Genomic DNA, 20,776 nt, shown 5'->3' with positions numbered 1-20,776 from the left:
GAGGGGTTCGTATCTTGAGGTACCACTGTATATTTAGTAGTACTGTATACAGTATTTAGTAGTATAGAGATGAACTGTAGTATCATCTCCTAACCCCCAAAACTTTACCCTTAGACTATCCACTGTTGACCTGTACCTTCCGTCCCCTGTCCTAACGTTTCTTTATATTTTATTAGTATCATGTATATAAATATTATTATATCTTTACATACCTCCAATATGTGCTTGACAAAACAAACAAATAAAATAATAAAAATAAAATAATAAAAATAAAAAATAATAACCTTGTTTTGGTGCAGTAGAATCAGATAGTAACATCAAACCTCAACATTTTACTTTTACATAATAATATTATAAGTAGTCATTTCTATAGCAACAAACCTATTAATTGGTAAAACCCCAACTTAAATAATACTCTGGGTTCTCTTCATATCACCTTATTAAAAATTTGGAAGCATTGTGCAAACAATAAAGCACTAAAATAGGGTATGTGAAAATGTAATTTTTGTATGTTTTTCACAGCAATACTTTCTAAAATCAACTGCCAGAAGGTAACCGATGGATCATCCTTGCTTTAGAAAGAGAATCACAATAACAAGATGTTTAACTAGAGAAAATCAGAGAATAAAAAGAAATAGCCATGTGCAAACTAGATATTTCTTTTTTTAAATTGGATTTTTATTGCATTTAGTAAAGCAGTACTTTTTTGTAGACTGAAGATCTTTTGTTTCAAGTTCAGGGTTTGTTTGTTTTTACAAATTAAACCTATGCAGTCAGAGTTCAGAAAAAAGTTTTCCAGAGGTAAGGCACCATAGAATCATGCCTCCACTATCAAATTGGATATTCTATTTGCTGCTGCTCCTCTTTGGGGCAGTGTGTAATGTGTGTGAATATGTTTATATTGTCATGGCAACAACTCTTTTATTTGCCAAGGTACCATTGGTTTTAAAGAATTTATGTTACTTGCTAGTTTGGTAATCTTTTCATGAGACACAAGTGATATTTAAAGATTCTTGTTGTTATTGTTAGTTGCAAAGTCATATCTGACCCATCATGATCCCTTGGAAAACGTTCCTCCAGGCCTTTCCTTTCTCTACCATCTCCAAGAGTCCATTTAAGCTCATGCCAACTGCTTCAGTGACTCCATCCAGCCATCTCATTCTCTGCCATCCCCTTCTTTTTTTGCCCTCAATTGTTCCCAGCATTAGGCTCTTCTCCAGTCAGTCCTTCCTTCTCATTTAAGAGGCCAAAGTATTTGAGTTTCATCTTCAGGGACTGGCCTTCTAAAGATCAGTCAGGGTTGATCTCTAGGATTGACTTGTTTGTTCGCTTTGAAGTCCAAGGGACTCCAAAGGGTCTTCTCCAGCACCTTGTTTCTTTGTTGCTCAGCATTTAAAAGTTAGTTTTCTTTTTCTTTTTTTTATTTCACAGAAAGTGGAGTGAAACTTTTTTAAAAATAAAACAGTCCCTAGTTTATCTTACTTTTTTTATTATTTTAGCGGAAGTGAAGAAATCTACGAAGTTAAGAAATAAATGTTTGAAATTAATCTGAATAACCATTATAACTAAAGTATTCCCATAGATTTCAGTGAAGTTATTGCTATTGGTTACAATAATGTATACGTGATATTACCGTATTTTTCGCTCCATAAGACGCAGTTTTTTTCCTCCCAAAGTAGGATGAAAAATCAGCCGCGTCTTTTGGAGCGAAGATGCAGGCAGGGAGGGGGGGAGGCGCAAGCCCAAAAAGCGCCTTTGCCCCGGAGAGCAGCCGCCGCCGACCTCTTCCTTGCCCGTGGAGTGGCAGGAGCAGGCCGAGCAGAAGCGCCCCCGCTCCGCGCCGGAGAAGTCACCCCTCCGAGCCCGACATTCCGGGCAGATGCGGCAGGAGCGAAGCTCGCCCACCCGCGGCCCGTTGCGGTGCTGAGCGAGTGGGGTCACTGGCGCCGCGGTTCACTCCTGCCCACCCGCCCCCACCCACCGGTCCCTCTTTTTTCCCGCCAGCACTCCGGGCGGCGGTGGGCACCTACCGGGCAGGGCGAGGAACCGGCTTCGGCGGGACGAGGGAGCAGTAGGCGCGAAGAAGCTCTCAGTTCGATGAGCGGAGGATGGCCCGTGCCAGCCGCCCTCCTCGCCGGCGGGGCTCCGGAGCGCATCGGGAGCGGCGGTCGCTGCCTGCTCGCCCCGCTGGCTCTCTCCTGCGCGGCGGGCAGCTGCCGTGTGGCTCGGGTGGAGCGGCTCGCCCGGGATGATGCTCTGCCCCGCGAGCGCCTCTGGGACTGGAGGACAACCCCGCCAGCCCGCCTGCTTGCTTGCTCGCTCCCGCTGCCGCACGGTGCATGGGCCCGCGCTGCGTCCGACCGGGCGCCCTCCTGGACAGCCGGGGCTGCAGGGGAGACATTCCGTTCCGGGGCCGGTGGCGGGTTTCGAGTGCCGCCTCCGTGGAAGAGCGCGCCGCGACTTGGAGCATGAGATTGAAACTCATTAAATTCTCTTTTAACAGTGATAGCTGCTAGCTACTTTATGTAAGATGCTGCCTGGCATTGTGATACAAGTTATTATTTACCCTTGTATCTGAGCTTTAGTAGACAGTCAATTATATTTAACATCAAAATGAGCCAAGTGAGATGTTGCTTGTTTGTATATTTTCCCAATTCCCCTAGGGCAGTGTTATTGTAATAAATATTTTAGCCTACTTTTTGGCTCAAAATATTTTTTTTCTATTTTCCTCCTCTAAAATCTAGGTGCGTCTTTTCAGCAGGTGTGTCTTATAGAGCGAAAAATACGGTAATTGTGTGGTTGAAGCAGAATGAGATTGATTACCAGGCCTAAGCAGGCTTGGTAGTGGTTGTTGCCTATCCAAAAGCCACAATGTTCTTCATTTCATAACAGGAAGCATAGCTTTAATATTTTTGCATGTCAATATACTATTGAAAAAAAAAACAAATGAATATGCACTGCTATTATTAATGTGTAAGAAAAAGGAGAGTGAATTCTGCCTACAAATTTATCTAGACTGCATCAGAAATCACTGACAAATGTCTTGAAAGAACTTAATTGAATCTATCAGGCAACTCTCACAGTTTAATAACAGCATTTCTTAAATCTGTACATAAAATTTAGATCATTCTTTGTTGCGATAATAAGAAAAGCATCTGTTAGATTGATGGGAAGAAGTTTGAATAATCTCTATTTGTAATATGCACTTGGTGGCAGTTTTCATGAACAGACTGCAAAATTGGCTGTTTTGAATATGAAGATAAGGAGCTGAAGAACGAAAGCTTGCAGTCTAAGAGAGACATATCTTCATAATATAACTGTATGGATATTAAACCTTGTTTATAAATATTTTAATTTCTTCTTAGATGTTCATCTTTTTTAAAAAAGTAGTCAGTTCTATTTTGAATTGATGCTGCTATTTTATATATGGCCACATTTTATTTGCATTAGTTATTTCTTGTATTGTTTGATTAAAAATAAATTGTAATCACAATATCAGCCAACTTTCTTAAAAAGAGACTATAAATACTTAACCAAGTAATACCAATATTGACCCACAACTCGCTTTACACCTACTAGCTTTATTCATTTGTGTACTCTTTTATATTTAAGAAATTTATAAGGCCACCAACTCATAATTTATTACTCTGTTTGGAGTCAATCCATTTAAAAAAAAAAATCAAACACAAGCAAAATCAAGCAAATGTAATAGAAAACCAAAATAACCAAGCACATTCATTCACATGGCTGAGCTTATACATAACAAATGCTCACTCTCCTAGCAATTATTTTCCTGATCTAATGCATAGGGGAAAAGTGAGGCTTTCAGAGCTCTACAAAAGATTAACAGGGCGGGGTCAGCCCAAATTCTTGAGGGAGTCTGTTCCAAGCAGCAGGTGTAGCAACAGAGAAGGCATATCTCCTGGATTGTGGGTGAGGACTTGTATTGGATGTCCTCCTAAAAGAAGACAACAGCACCACAACAAAGTTCAAGTGAGTTCTGCCCAGCCAAATTGTCTCTGGAGGGGAGATTGAGAGATTGTTTACTGATTTTCTGGATAGCTGTTCCTCACAAAAAGACTACAGGAATTGAGTTTCTTATGGTTGATCATAGATTGATTGGCTTGGGAGACAAGGAAATACAATTGCACTCAAAACTGCTCTGCAACCTTTCTGGACACATGACCCACAAAAGCCTCACTTTCTTAAACACTTTCTTATATCAGATAAAATTTACAATTTAAGAGAGATCTTCCAGCCATCACAAAAGAGTAAAGACGTTCAATGAATCACCTTCTTTTTGGAATTAAAAATAATAGTACTATTCTAAAGAGTTTTGAGTTAAAGGCAAAAAGCTTAACAAGATAATAATTTAGGAAAATTTTAAACAGATAAAGGGCACAGTAATTTTAGAAAACCAAATAATATTTTTTGTCATTGAGAAAAGTGCCTTGGAAAACAACTGCTTCAATCATTCTCTTGCCAAATTCTTCCGATATTTTCTACAATAAATCTGGGGTGATGTGCTTATCTGTAAATTGTTTGAATCAGTGGTGCAGCAGTGGGTTGCTCATGGTTCAGAGCAGTTCTTAGAATCAGTGGTGCTGGTAGCAGGAGGCTCCGCCCACCTGCCGGGATGCTCCGCGCCCGCCCACTTGAGGGGAGAATATCCCAATGTGCCAATATGAAACACTTCCTGTGGACAAGACTAGTAAGTGTACACATATTTGGGAATTATAAAAAGACTTTGCGAACTCACTGTAACCAAGATATTCAAAGTGTTAATTCTTTTTGTGAGTCAAGATCTAAAATTTTCTGCTTGGACTCTCTTGAGATATTGTGCAGGTCTGCAGTGAATATAAATTTGGGGGTGGGGTGGGGAATGAACTAACAATGAGCCAGGTCATCCATTACTTGCTTATTTCGAGAAGACTGGCATTTGTGCATTAGAACTCCCAAATTTGTTGAAAGCGGTATTTAAATTAGCAGAGTCATAATCAAACTCAACCTGACAGCCAACCAGATTTTAGATACAGAAGTACATTAACACAGAATGTGGAACATTAAGTACAGGTCTTTAAAATTTAGATTACATAACTTCTAACACAGAGATGTCCTTGTAAGTGTAACATTAAGTGCCATACAGCAAAACACTTAGTAACACTTTGGCTTTTAAAAGTTTAAAAATTGCTGCAGGCAAGTAATTGTTATCCTTACAGGTTGCAGTTATGAAAACTGTTACTGTACACTTGCCTTGGATTTGATAGGCTAATTGGTTTTTTTCCTGCTTCTCATTTCTTTTGACTTGACATTTTCTCTTAAGTATTTTAAATAACGTTGAAAGTTTTACTGCTAGCTCAAGCAGATGGCACTACTTCATACTTCTTTAAAAGTTTTAAAAGTCTGTTTAATATAAATACTTTTTAAAATTGTTATGGTGACATCATCTTTATCGGATTGTCATTTATGAAATTCATATAAAATGCACTGATTTAGTCCTATTGCCATAAGATTTATTGCTGATTTTATTGTTACTTGTTTATTATTTATTATTTTATTTATTTATTTATTTTGTCCAGTACACAATAATACACAATGAAGGTTATGGAGGATATAGTAGAGAAGAAATACGAGATATAGGAGTTTCGTAGTTTTTTGTAGTTTTATATTTTGCAGTATTTTGGTTATTATATTGGGAGATAGATATCAACCAATATATCAGTTAGATGATGATAGAAACATAGAAAAAAAGGTAAAATCCTTTTCACTCCTTTAATCTTTCATATAGTTTTGTTTGCTTATCAACATCCTTTTTATGATCATAGATAGAAACATCCGTTTCCATTAGGCCACACTTATATGCAGGTTATGCACTTTTTAAAAACTAAAATTTCTTTTAAATTATCTACATTCTCACAAGTGAAGAATTCTGGGAATAGCAGTTTCAAATCAACTGGAGGGCATGAGGCCAAAGGCAGTAGCTTCATGGCCTTTCCATCATTTATAATGTTTGTAGAGCTGCTTAAGGGGCAGGCTGTTCCATATAAGAAATCTGAATTTAAGCCATTTTTTTAAGGCAATAGTTTTTAGAAAAAATTCAGAAAGTTTATATGAATAAATTATCAGTGAATGCCATTGCATACTAACAAGCTATTTACAGAAAGGGTGGGATATAAATTATGTTTAAGGAGTTCATATTTATACATGTTGGCTTTTCCTCATTTTCCTTCTAATTTCTTTCTTTCCTTACATGTATCATCATATGCAATTATTGTATGTGTATTAGTTCATATAGTTAACACAGTGATGGCGAACCTATGGCATGGGTGTCACTGGTGGCATGCGGAGCCATATCTGTTGGCACGTGAGCTGTTGCCTTAACTCAGCTCCAGTGTGCATGTGTGTGCTGGCCAGCTGATTTTTGGTTCGCACAGAGGCTCTGGGAGGGCGTTTTTGGCTTCCAAAGAGCCTCCAAGGGGGTGGGTGAGGGAATTTTTACCCTCCCCTGGCTCCAGGGAAACCTTTGGAGGCTGAGGAGGGCAAAAAATGAGCCTACTGGGCCCACCAGAAGTTGGGAAGCAGTCCGTTTCCGGCCTCCAGAGGGCCTCTGGGGAGCGGGGAAAGCTGTTTGTCCTCCCCAGGCATTGAATTATGGGTGTGGGCACTCAGACTTGTGCGATAGCACCCACCCATGCTTTTTCGGCACCCAAGAGAAAAAAGGTTCGCCATCACTGAGTTAACATGTTTGTATTTAGAGGTAACACAAAAATAGAAATGTTCTGTTTTACTTAAAATAGCTTTACAGTGCATATGCCATCTATGATGAACACTGACTTAATGTTTATTGATTCATTCCATAATAACTAGAGGTTATTTTTTTCCCCATTTGTTTAGAAAAAAACACTTTAATTAAATAACTGCTAACTCAACAATCTTTTAAAAATTGAACGGTCAACAATGGGTATCCTTAATACTTGTTAGTAAAATTTTCAGTTACACCGGATACCAAAATGCTTTCATATTTTAAAATCTGCATATTTTTATGTTGCTTAGGATCTAGATTTCTCATCACATCCACGGGAGCCTTGTATATTATAGATGTACAGAATGAAGATGGATTGTATAATTACCGATGTATCACTCGGCACAGATACACTGGAGAAACACGTCAGAGCAACAGTGCTAGACTTTTTGTATCAGGTATGCAATGGACATTTTCCGGAAAAAAACCATTATATATTAAGAATACATTCTGTGTACTCTGCTTTAATTTGTAGATAGATATTCTTAGTATGTCTTGTGATACACATTATTTGCCAGATTTCATCAGTCTCTATTTCCTTTTTTTTTTAAAGTTTTTTTTATTTTTCTCCACCTTCAAATACAAATTTAACAAATTTAATTATATATACCATTTAATATTACATACAAATAGTTCCAAATTTTTATTCATTATTTTACAAGCCAATATCTTAATTAATTAATTGACTGAATAAATTAATCAGTTTCTACTTCCTATCAGTCTCAGTCAGCAGAGTTAACAATCAGGGATGCTGTACTCAAGGTAGTATGCATTGTGGAAAGATATGAGTTTGACTAGGTTACCCTTCTCAAAAGTGATGCCCTCCACAACACCTTGAAATGTGCTTGGAACACTAGTGGGAGGCGGGGCAATTCATAATGGTATGCCATGGCTGAATCTTGATGTATACATTCCAGACCAATTAAAGCTTCTGAATGCTTTTCCAGAACAGCCCTTTGAAAAGCATAATGCAATAATCCAAATGAGAAGGGACTAAGGACTGACTAATTATAAACAGAGCCTTTCAATCCAGGAATAGGCAAAATTGGCACACAAAATGAATTTATACAAAACCCTCCATACTGTAGGGAAGCTCGGTAAGCCTTTACACATCAGAAGGCATATAGTATCATCAAGATATTATTGATTCTATGGCAGAAATTTATCACTGATATTTCCCCAGTATTTTTATATGATGGTTAAGAGAGCAAGATAAAAGTAAACCTTTAGCACTTTTGCGATAATGATTTTTTTTTGGATATTACATCCTACATACGAGCAGAGATAATTCAATATTCTGATCCAGCATAGACATTTAAAAAAGTAATAGAAAAGATACAATCAACTCTAAAAATACAATGAGAACTTATTTAATGGACATCTGTAGTATGGGATGAAAACTAAATTAGTAGAAACTTTTTTTTTATAAGCACTCATTTTATCAAGCTTGTTCATCTTTTAATTCTTTACAGTGGGTGGATGGGGAATGATCGAATAGAAATGTTGTGGTCCTGCCTCTTTTTCAGCAAGTTTCCAAGGCACTGGCACCAAATAAATATCAAAATAAATATTCAATACTCTGGTGGCTTCCAAATGAGCTGAGTATGGCCAACATGGAATTTGAGTTATCAGTGCCAATGCATCTGGATGGCACCAGATTTTTTTGTTTAAAAAGATTTCCTGTATATTCATATAAAGTAGATCAATCAGTTAATTCTATTGAACATCTAAGATGTAGGTACTCTGTTTTCCAGACCCAGCAAACTCAGCTCCATCTATTCTGGATGGGTTTGAACATCGTAAAGCCATGGCAGGACAGCAAGTGGAGCTGCCTTGCAAAGCTTCTGGACACCCAGCACCAAAGTATCGCTGGCTGAAGGACAATGTTCCCTGGGAACCTGACAGCCGGTTCCGGCCAATGGTGACAGGTCTTCTGATAGAAAATACACGTCCATCAGACTCAGGCAACTATGTGTGTGAAGTCTGGAACAGTTATGGTACAGCTGAAGTGATAGGCCGTTTGCATGTAAAACGTAAGTGCCTTCAGATGGTTAAAATACAATCAAAATTGTGTTTAAGGGAGTCAAACTTGAAAGCATATGCTGCACTTATATAGGCTCCCTGAATGACCAAGAACTTTTTATAATTTTCTGGTTCTGAGTTGCGTGGATAACCTACATAGCAGACTCTTAGGACACTCATTTGCCTTCTAGTACTAAAGAGCAGAACCAGCTAGCAGATCTTCATTTATCACCTCATTACAGAAATAGACTACCTTGTTATCCTCAGGAAAGCTTTCGGTTTTACACCGAATACTTGAAATACCTGATATATTTGAATTGCTTACCCATATTAATGTCAGAATATTTTAGTACAGTCTTGGTGAAATAGGATATCTGCGGACACAAACATAGAATGCAGTGGATTGACCACTTCTGGCTTCTACAAGGCAGTCTCTAAATCCTTCACTCACAACTTTGTGGTATCATCAGAGCTCCTGAAAAGATAAACCTAAGTTTCAACTGTTTTCAGGGCAATTTTGATTAAAGAATTTTTACCAGAACATAGTTTGTTTTTTTCCCTTCACAATTTGTCTAAAGATAAAACTAAGGTCAAGTTAGTGGTCCTGTTTATTTTCTGACATATCTCACAAAAATGATATAGATTAAGAAGCCATTAACTGGTGTTCTGGAGAACATGTCCCATGTATGTTCAGAATGTATGTCAACATGTTTGAAGAACAAATATTTTCCAATAGCCCTCATAATATTTTTTAAAGTATTTATAAATAGTTTATAAAAGTGAAGTTACTTTTAGTTAATTGCCTTCACTATGCAAAACTTCTATGCTCATAGAATACCACCTACGCTTTGTTTCTTAGAAACAAACATTTGCCTGTATAAAGAAAACAACTACAGTAATCCCTTGCTACTTCGTGGTTCATCTTTTGTGGATTTGCTACTTCAAAGGGGGCTTAAATCCATTAAATCCATTGAAAATTTTAAATCCATTAAAAATTCACAAAATTCTTCTACAGTACTACTGTACTCTATTAAAGAAACTAGAGAATATCACATGTAGTTCCACCTGAGAAGCATTATAGAATGACTATTTAATGCAAAGGGTGGGTTTTAAAAGTCCAAATACTCGTTAAATACATAAAAAATATCTTTCCTCTACTTCATGGAAATTTATTTTTCACGGGTGGTCTTGGAACGCATCCCCAGCGAAAAACAAGGGATCACTGTACTTTCCTTAACTCCACTTTCCAAAGAAGAATATGAATTTGTGATAGGTAGTTTATTTGTTTCAGACAAAGATTCATAGACCTTGCTAGCTCACTAAGAAGGTACAAAGCAGAGGTGGGTTCCTCCCAGTTTGGATTGGTTTGCCTGAACCGCTAGCAACACACTGATGATGTCACAGAATCAGATCGGTCAGTGCCGGTCCATAGAGGCTGCCATCTTTTTGGGATTTTTTTTTTTTTGGGGGGGGGGATTTTTTTCCTGTTTTTTTTTTCCTTCTGCGTATGCACAGAAGCCATGTTTCCAGCACTGCGCATGCATTTCCATCTTGTTTTCGGGAGGGGGTGTTTGGAATTTGTCTGATTTTTTTTGTTACTGCACATGTGCACTCGCGTGGCCATGCAGCATGGGAGGAAGCAAACCAGCAACGAGGTAAGTTAGAACCCACTCCAGTACAAATGTGTGACTGTTAAAATTACCCTTGCAGGATCTGCATAAGATTATTAACATTTGCTTTTTAAAAACATATGATTTCTCCCAAGTAAATTATCTTTAAACACGCTCTTACATATCTGGTTAAAAAACAACAACTCAAGAAACATTGCTGAGCATTCAAAATAAAACCATTACTATACTCTACACAAGAGTATATTTCTGCATGATATAAGCAAAAGAGCAGAAGATTCTACAAACTAAAAATAGATCAGCCCTTTTCTTGGCTCTATCTTACTGCTCCATGGGCTGTAGGAATTAGTTTTAAATATTTATTTGGTGCAGCATGATTCTGTCTAGTTATCTTTATAAGTTTTGGATTTAATTCCATGACTCCATTGGACAGAATGAAGCAATTATTTCAGGTGTCATAAGATGGTGTAGCAGTGGCAACCCAAAGTCATTTCTTCTGAATCTGAGACTGTAAATGGATAGACTTATGTATGCCATGCAGCTTGCTCTCCTTCTTGTTCTCAATAATAACATTGTTCTAAAATCTACCTGTTGCCAATTTAGCTCATTCATGTCGTGAAGCCTTGTATTGCAGCTCTTTTCCTGCAGAAGCCAAAATAATTTGACCTTTCTAATGTGGCACATTGCTATCTGAAATGGGTTTTTAAAAATCTTTCTATCATTTAAAGCCTGCTTTGGTATTTAGTGAGTTAAATATTACTCTTTTGGTTTGCTCATCAGTGACCAAAATCAAATGACTGAATTTGATGTCTTCTTCCAGAGCCTCTAAAAGCCACCATCAGTCCTCGGAAAGTTAAGAGCAGCGTTGGTAGTCGTGTGTCCTTGTCCTGCAGTGTGTCTGGAACAGATGACCATGAACTTTTCTGGTATCGAAATGGAGAAATCATCAATACTGGCAATAATGTGAGAATCATTGGAGTCAACCATGAGACTCTTATTATGGATGGCATGTCCAAAAGTGATGGCGGGGCATACCAGTGTTTTGTACGCAAAGACAAGATGTCTGCACAAGACTATGTTCAAGTGGTGCTAGAAGGTCAGTTGTTATTTTATGTATGTAAACATTAAAGTTAATCCATGTCTGTCCTTTTCACAATTCTCAAAAGACATTTTAAAACAAAGTTCATATATTTTAATAAAATATAAAATTAGTTTTAAAATATAAATTAGTTTTAAAATATAAATTAGTTTTAAAATATAAATTTCAAAAATATTTATTCAAAACATACCATTGTAGCACTCATTTGTTCATTCGTTCGTTCATTCATTCATTCATTCATTCATTCATTCATTCATTTTAATCGGATTTGTATGCCGCCCCTCTCCGAGGACTCATAAGAAAGGTCTTGTAAGAGATGTCTGAAACATGTCAAAGCTGATATGGGTTGAATAGTGTCTGGACTGTGGCAGTGTATAGGTTACAGTATCATTTCCTACAGTTTCCTAGAATTCTTATTTCCTTATAAAATAAAGTTCTTTTTCTATATCAAGTTATTGAGGGTTGTTTTAACTTTTGATAATTTTTTAACAAATCTATGGAGCAATTACTGAGTCTGTTCATCTCTACTTTGATAACAATCTAGTTTGATGCAGCAACTACACAGGACAGGTATAGACAGGGGTGGGCTGCTAGCCGGAATGCTAGCTTGCGGGGACAGCACGATTTTGCTTCTGTACCTGTGGAGATAGCAAAATCGCACACAGAGCCGCAGGTGCACCCGTGTTTCCGTGAGGATTTTTTGCTACCACACATGCCGAAACAAGGGTGCACCTGCGGCTCCGTGCGCGATTTTTCTATCTCCATAGGTGCAGAAGCAAAATCGCGTTTGCTCTGCAAACACTCATGAGCCGTGGTGGCGAGCCCAACTTAGTGTTCCAGCCAGAGCCCACCCCTGGGTATAGACCCTACTGGATAGTTAGAACTGCAGAAAAAAACGATTGCAACCTGCCAGCCTTCCACTGCATCATCATTGCATGATCAACTTTCACAGTCAGTCACAGTCAGTTGCGTCTCCATGGCACAGGCTTCCGGGTTGCATATCTTTGTTGATGGTGTCTTGCCATCTCTGTTTTTGGCACCCACAAGGTTCCTGCCTATTGACTTCTAGTTGAGAGCCAGTATATTGCGTAGGTTAAAAGGAGGGCTGAAAAAATATCTACAGAATTCTCACATTCTGGACATAAACTGTTTCAACTCTTCCCCTTGGAATGCCACTAATCTAGATGCCAAAACATCTAGATACAGGGACAGTTTTTTCCCCTTATGCCACCACTCTGCTGAATACCTAATCCTCACAATATTGTTTTATGTCTATTTACCCATGTTGTATGACTGTATTATTATTACTATTATTGTTATTTTCTTTACTACACCCTCTTATTGGGATCATGTTATGATCATTAATACTCTATTGCTTGAACTGAACTGGAGACAAATTCCTTGTGTGTCTGATCACACATGGCCAAATAAAGTTCCATTCCATTCCATTGTTACAGGGAAACAGAAAGTGCTATTTTCCTATTTTTTTTCTTTGTTTTGCTTATGGGGTATTCTGTCGGGCTCTCTGGTAGAATCCTCCCAAAAATTCACAGGTACAAATTTCAGACACACACACGTTTGAAAATTCAAAACAATGTTCTTTATAATGAAAATTCACTTAAACGAACCCCTCTTTTGGTATAGCAAAGAGCACTCATCTCCAAACAAACTGGTAATTTATACAAGTCCCTTATCAGTCCTGTGATACTTAGCTTGCAGCTGAGGCAATTCAAAGTCCTTCTTTCACAAAGTGAAACACACTTTGCTCTGGTTTAGTTTCAAAGCAGGGAAAAATCAGCACACAAAAAGCCAAAGTCAGTAAAGCAGTCATGAAACACAAGGATCAGATAATCCTCTACAATGGCCAAACCCACAGGCTGCTATTTATAGCAACCTCACTAATTATCACAGCCCCACCCAACCACAGGTGGCCTCATTTTCTTTGATAATAATCTCTCAGTTGCTGTTGCCTATGCATCGCTCTCCGCATGCGTGGCTGTATCATTAACTCTTGTTCTGAATCCAAGGAGGAGCTAGATAATTGATCTCCTTCTGAGCTGTCTGCCACACTCTCCTCCTCCCTGTCACTCATGTCTTCTTGGTCAGAGGAGCCTTCATCAGCAGATTCCACTGGGGGCAAAACAGGCCTGCAGCATGTGGATGTCTCCCCCACATCCACAGTACTTGGGGCAGGAGCTGGGCCAGAGCTAACCACAACATGGGGTTACTTACATTACTGTGCAGCTTTCTTGCCTTGTCTTGCACCATGAGGAATTCCTTTTATATTACCAGAGATGTTGCAGGCTTCTGAATCAAACCAGTGAAAGATAAGGCATTTAAATGTGGCCACCTTTGACTGATCATGTCTTGGGAACAAACAGTAGTTCAGCTAATTAAGGCAGTACTACCTGCCAAAGATGAAGTCTGGATAAAGGCCATGGATGACTATTTTTAAAATTATGATATTGTTATGTTATTTTGTGTTCTGTCTTGAATAGTCAGATAAACTTTCAAGGTAGCATAGATAGATAGTTGAGATTCTCAGTAGCTTGGTGCCAGCTCCCTAACACAAGAAATCACAATTCAGCAATTACAGTATATACTAATAGGAAAAATTACTGACTCTGGCCAGTTACTGCTGATTATAACTGTATTCTATAAGTTTTGTATCTATGAATAACAATGTAGTATGGAATAGTTAACAGGATACTGTACAATCAAAGATTGGTACCAATATGATAAGCCAACAATAAAGTCAGTACCAACCAAATTTATCTTATTTAGATATTGTGGTTGTTTTCTTCTACTATTCCCTATTAAATTATATCTTGGAAAGAAAATCATCTTCTTCCTAGCATTATTCTCACAGGTAATCCTTTTCAAAACATCTGTGGTCTTTATGTTCATCTCCAGGTGACTTCTTAGATCCTATTCATAATTATTTAGTAGTAAGACTAACTAGTATTTATACAGAATTTGACAAGTAGGGTAACAATAATATGACAATTCATTAGTATCTATTAGTATCTATTAGTATCTATGGCATGTATTACTGAAACCTGGCTGGGCCCAGAGGGAGGTGTTCCTCTCTCTGAAATTTGCCCAGCTGGGTTTCAGATATGGCATCAACCTCGACCCCAGGGAAGGGGGGAGGAGTGGCTATTATAGCCAGGGAGAGCCTTTGCCTACGTGGACTCATTGCTCCGGAAATTGCGGGTTGCGAGTCACTCTTGATGAGGTTGGACTTAGGGGTTCAGGTGGGCTTATTTCTCACGTACCTGCCTCCCAGCTGCGTGTCAAAAGCCCTGCCTGTGCTACTCGAGGAGGTAGCCAGGTTGGCGGTGGAGTTCCCCAGACTTATTGTCTTGGGGGACTTCAACCTGCCGTCACTCGGCGAAACCTCGGGGTTGGCACAGGAGTTCATGGCCACCATGACAGCCATGAGTAGTACGGGGTCCGACTCATGAGGGGGGGCACGCACCTGACATGGTATTCCTTTCCGAGCAATTGAGCAATGGTCTGAGACTAAGGGGCTTAGAAGCAGTGCCTTTGTCATGGTCAGACCATTTTCTACTACGGCTTGACTTCCTGGCTCCAATCCTTCCCCGCAGGGAGGCGGAACCAATGAAGATGTTCCGCCCCAGACGCCTAATGGATCCAGAGGGTTTCCAGACGGCGCTTGGGGTTATTCCAGAGGCACTCATCCACAGTTCGGCGGAGTCTCTTGCGGAGGCCTGGAATACGGCTGCTGCGGAGGCTCTCGACCGGATTGCGCCTTTGCGACCTCTCCGTGGCGCTAGACCCCGTAGAGCCCCATGGTTCAACGAGGAGCTCCGGGAGTTGAAACGCCAAAAGAGACGTCTAGAGAAGCGATGGAGGAAGAGTAGGTCTGAATCTGATCGAACACTTGTAAGAGCTTTTATTAAGACTTACAAAGTGGCGCTCAAGGCGGCAAGATGCGCGTACCATGCCGCCTTGATTGCATCAGCGGAATCCCGCCCGGCCGCTCTGTTTAGGGTGACCCGCTCCCTTCTTAACCAGGGGGGACTTGGGGAGCCCTTGCAGAATAGTGCCGAGGAGTTTAACACGTTTTTCGCTGATAAAGTCGCTCAGATCCGGGCCGACCTCGACTCCAATTGTAAAACAGAGTCGACTGACAACGAGTCAGTCGAGGTGACTGGGGCACGTACTTGTCCACCTGTCTGGGAAGAGTTTGATCTGGTGACACCTGATGAAGTGGACAAGGCCATTGGAGCTGTGAGTTCCGCCACCTGTTTACTGGATCCGTGTCCCTCCTGGTTGGTCTCGGCCAGCAGGGAGGTGACACGGAGCTGGGCCCAGGAGATTACCAACGCTTCCTTGGGGAGGGGAGTTTTTCCATCACTCTATAAAGAAGCGCTTGTGCGCCCCCTCCTCAAGAAGCCTTCCCTGGACCCAGCAGTACTTAACAACTATCGTCCAGTCTCCAACCTTCCCTTCATGGGGAAGGTTGTCGAGAAGGTGGTGGCACTCCAGCTCCAGCGGTCCTTGGAAGAAGCCGATTATCTAGGTCCCCAGCAGTCGGGTTTCAGGCCCGGTTACAGCACGGAAACCGCTTTGGTCGCGTTGATGGATGATCTCTGGCGGGCCCGGGACAGGGGTTTATCCTCTGTCCTGGTGCTCCTCGATCTCTCAGCGGCTTTCGATACCATCGACCATGGTATCCTTCTGCACCGGTTGGAGGGGTTGGGGGTGGGAGGCACTGTGCTTCAGTGGTTCTCCTCCTACCTCTCTGGCCGGTCGCAGTCGGTGTTAGTGGGGGGTCAGAGGTCGACTCCGAGGTCTCTCCCTTGTGGAGTACCCCAGGGGTCGGTCCTCTCCCCCTTGCTATTTAACATCTACATGAAACCGCTGGGTGAGATCATCCAAGGACATGGGGTGAGGTATCATCAATATGCCGATGATACCCAGCTTTACATCTCCACCCCATGCCCAGTCAACGAAGCGGTGGAAGTGATGTGCCGGTGCCTGGAGGCTGTTGGGGCCTGGATGGGTGTCAACAGACTCAAGCTCAACCCGGATAAGACGGAGTGGCTGTGGGTTTTGCCTCCCAAGGACAATCCCATCTGTCCGTCCATTACCCTGGGGGGGGGAATCATTGACCCCCTCAGAGAGGGTCCGCAACTTGGGCGTCCTCCTTGATCCACAGCTCACATTAGAGAACCACCTTTCAGCTGTGGCGAGGGGGGCGTTTGCCCAGGTTCGCCTGGTGCACCAGTTGCGGCCCTATCTGGACCGGGACTCATTACTCACAGTCACTCATGCCCTCATCACCTCGAGGTTCGACTACTGTAATGCTCTCTACATGGGGCTACCTTTGAAAAGTGTTCGGAAACTTCAGATCGTGCAGAATGCAGCTGCGAGAGCAGTCATGGGCTTACCCAGGTATGCCCATGTTTCACCATCACTCCGCAGTCTGCATTGGCTGCCGATCAGTTTCCGGTCACAATTCAAAGTGTTGGTTATGACCTTTAAAGCCCTTCATGGCACTGGACCAGAATATCTCCGAGACCGCCTTCTGCCGCACGAATCCCAGCGACCGATTCGGTCCCACAGAGTGGGCCTCCTCCGGGTCCCGTCAACTAAACAATGCCGGTTGGCGGGCCCCAGGGGGAGAGCCTTCTCTGTGGCGGCACCGGCCCTCTGGAACCAACTCCCCCCGGAGATCAGAACTGCCCCTACTCTTCCTGCCTTCCGTAAACTCCTCAAAACCCACCTTTGCCGTCAGGCATGGGGAAACTAAACATCTCCCCCTGGGCACGTTGAAGTTATATATGGTATGCCTGTATGTGTGTATGTTAGTATAGGGGATTTTCTTAAATTTATAATATTTTAATTAATTGGATTGTATTGGATTGTTTTTCACTTGTTGTGAGCCGCCCCGAGTCTTCGGAGAGGGGCGGCATACAAATCCAAATAATAAATAAATAAATAAATAAATAAATAAATAAATCTATCCTTCTTGAATGCTATTTGTGATGTTTTTTTAACAACCACCTGTTGACCCTATTAATAAATGTGTCCACTGCGTAAGAAGAAAAAAATTATGTACACGTGCTCTGTACATTTCATCCCAGGCATTATTTGAAACCACCATAATCACTGAAAATTGCTGACACCATGTTCCCCCTAATAATCGTGAAGAAAATAATAAATTTGTTTAGAGCTAATGAGGCTATAGTGCAAACATGGCATGAAAACTAATTTCAGAATAGTCACAGAAAAGAGAGGATATTACCTGTGTGGACCAGTTACCTTGGCAACCATCTCCCATGACTAAGAAAGCCTTAAAGAGCATATTGATAATCTTTAATGATGCTGAGAGAGTGCAGGTTATCAGAGTACAACAGCAGGGGGGATTTATAAGACATAGGTCTCCCTGGGAAAATAATGTCTGCTTTCATCTGCAAAAAGCTTGTCACTTGTATATATTTTTTTAAAGTAGAGGGCAAAGGAACAGGCCAAGCACATTCTCTGATTTATTAGCTGTGTGTCAATTCCCCTTCAGGATAAAAAGCCTGTAGCTGTTTGTCTTCTGGGAAATGACAGTGCTAATGCACAGGGAGAGGATGGGAAGGGTTTGAGAAGGGGCAGCAGTCTCAGGCATGCAGCCCTTTTGGTCTAACACTTCCTCGCTTATTCAGATAAAATTAAAAACTGGGAGTGCTATAGAAAAATAATTAATGGTTTGCTGCAGAGTACTGAATGCCCCAGTTGACATCTTTATAGGTTTCATGCAGAAAATATTAGAATTCTGGAACCCCTTGTGCATCATGCTATAATAGGGGACACTGTCACTGGCTTACCCACCCTTGCCTGGGTGTTCATTAAATGACACAAGTTGAAAAACACTTCAGTGCCTTCTCTTAAACCAAGACAAACGAAAATAAAAGTATAGGTACTTCCAATGATCCAGTAGCTATTGCAGACCTGAACTTTCAAAGAGTTTCATGCAGGGAGTATATATAAAGTGCACCTTGAACTTGTTGTATATGCTGTGATGGCTTTGATAGAATTAAATTGCAATTCCCATTGGAACAAAACGGCACAGCATTTTGAGGACATTAGCTATTAGCAGCAGTAGTCATGGTAGTAGTAGTAATTCTAATGATCCCCACAGGAATTTAAATCTATGGGTCTGTCCTAATTCATTGTAATTATAGTCACAGTGAAAACCAAATTTAGCCCTTATACAATCATTGCTCATGTCCTTTTTGCAGATTGTGAGCAATTATTTGGCATGAGATTTATGCATTCTCAGGCCTGAATTATTTTTAGGAATATGGGAAAGGCCATCTCCCTAAATATTGTGCTACCTAAAACAGATAACATGAAATTATTCATTTATTAATTCCTTGTTAACTTTATAATTCCAAGTTTCTGAAATATTTTTTAAATTTGAAGATATTTTCACACAATCAGCAAAATTGTAATCTCCTTTCCAAAACACTGTAGTGTAAATAGATACAAACAGAATTTTAGCAAACTCTTGCAAATGGTTAGAATTTATTCATATCTCATAATAAATTTCTATAACTTTATATATTTATTTACATACTCATGTTTTTGGAGTATAAGACGCACCCCCCCCTAAAAGAGGCTGAAATTTGGGTGTGTCTTATACTCTGAATATAGCTTTAAATAAATTTTAAAAAAGCTTTTCCCCCCAGCCCTAAGTAGGTGCTAACAATCTTCCTGGCTTCCTACTTCCTCCAAAGAAGGTTTGTTTCCCTGCCCTAAGTCTTTGCAAGCTTGTTTTTATTCCTACTCCCTTTGAAAAAGGCTTTTTCAGCCCTAACCAGGGGATTAAAAAAATGTACTAAAGCTGAACAGACTAAGGACGCTAACCAGATGAATATTGGGTAGGTAGATTTTTTAGATTTTCCTCCCTCAAAACTAAATTGCGTTTTATAATCCAGTGCATTTTATACTCCGAAAAATATGGTACATGCCTGTTAAGACTAATGTTAGAGGTTAGAGCTTACAACTTTCTTCTAAGCCAATCACACATTTGCTTCTAGTGTGAATTGAACAAGTTAAATTTGGGTGGGATTTTCATTTTATTTTACTGCTTCGTTGATTTTCAAAATTTCTCCATCAAATATTGAAAATATGTGCAAAGAAGAGTTCCTCACAAATCTTGATATCAAAGTAGTACCATGATTAGTAAGTGCCTCAGATCCTTTTTAATCCCCATCTGAAAACAGAAACATTTTCTGATGTTTTCTGCACTTCACCCTTCCCCAGGATTCCTCAAAGATAATATATAACAATCATATCGATCAATATGTTCATCAGTATTCATGATTCAGTTCTTTTGTCCCTAAAGAATTAAGCTCATTCAGAGTAAAAAAAATATTCTCTGGATGTATTTCTACCAATCTGAAGTTTCAGGTCTTGACCCTTCTTCCTTTTCTTCCCAGCTATTCTGTTAAAGACTTATTTCTTGCAGGAGAACACTGCTAAATACATGTGCATACGATACACACACATTTAATGTTAATACTAAAAACCCTTGTCATCCACAGGAGTATAAAGAAATAGTTGAGCTAAAGAAACTGCCACAGATTATATATATATATATCAAATCTACAAACACACACACACACACACACACATATGTATACATACATACATACATACATACATACATACATACATACATATATATATATGTCACATGTTTTTTTGCTGAATTTGAAAATCAAGGGAGACTAGGGTAGATCTATTTCGGCTTTATTTTGGCCTCATCAGCTAGCTATACCCTCACTGGGACTTGAACCTGCAACCTTTGCCTTGTAAGGCAGAGAATTAACCTCTAGGTTACAGTATCCAATCCCTTCAGCTTTGCACCAGGGAAGGGTTACATATTTTTGTGTCGAATCACCCTGGTGTATTGAAGGAACATCACAGCTCCTATTTTTGCCTCTCGGCCCAACCTAGGGCCATTTCCAAGGCAGTTAATTTTATTGATAGCCGACAATATATATATATATCATATAGAATAGAATAGAATAGAATAGAATAGAATAGAATAGAATTCTTTATTTGCCAAGTGTGATTGGACACACAAGGAATTTGTCTTGGTGCATATGCTGTCAGTGTACATAAAAGAAAAAGATATATATACATGTATACATATATACATATGTATTCGTATATAATTCGAATTCTATTCTATTCTAT

The 20,776-nt window shown here is 40.0% G+C and overlaps 1 protein-coding gene across 1 annotated transcript in view; it reads left to right on the top strand.

The window, feature by feature from the left end:
- The window catches only part of DSCAM (DS cell adhesion molecule), a 427,464-nt gene that overhangs the window by 199,610 nt on the left and 207,078 nt on the right, over window positions 1–20,776 (top strand). Inside the window, exons 4-6 of the mRNA XM_070750468.1 lie at window positions 7,054–7,200; window positions 8,557–8,835; window positions 11,273–11,548. Coding sequence (XP_070606569.1) covers window positions 7,054–7,200; window positions 8,557–8,835; window positions 11,273–11,548 — 702 coding nt within the window. The remainder of the gene's footprint in view (window positions 1–7,053; window positions 7,201–8,556; window positions 8,836–11,272; window positions 11,549–20,776) is intronic.

This window comes from Erythrolamprus reginae, chromosome 4 (genome assembly GCF_031021105.1).
Source record: "Erythrolamprus reginae isolate rEryReg1 chromosome 4, rEryReg1.hap1, whole genome shotgun sequence".
In the NCBI taxonomy this organism is placed as follows: Eukaryota; Metazoa; Chordata; class Lepidosauria; order Squamata; family Dipsadidae; genus Erythrolamprus; species Erythrolamprus reginae.
The sequence above is the reverse complement of the archived record's forward strand: the minus strand, read 5'-3'. Positions and strand labels throughout refer to the sequence as shown.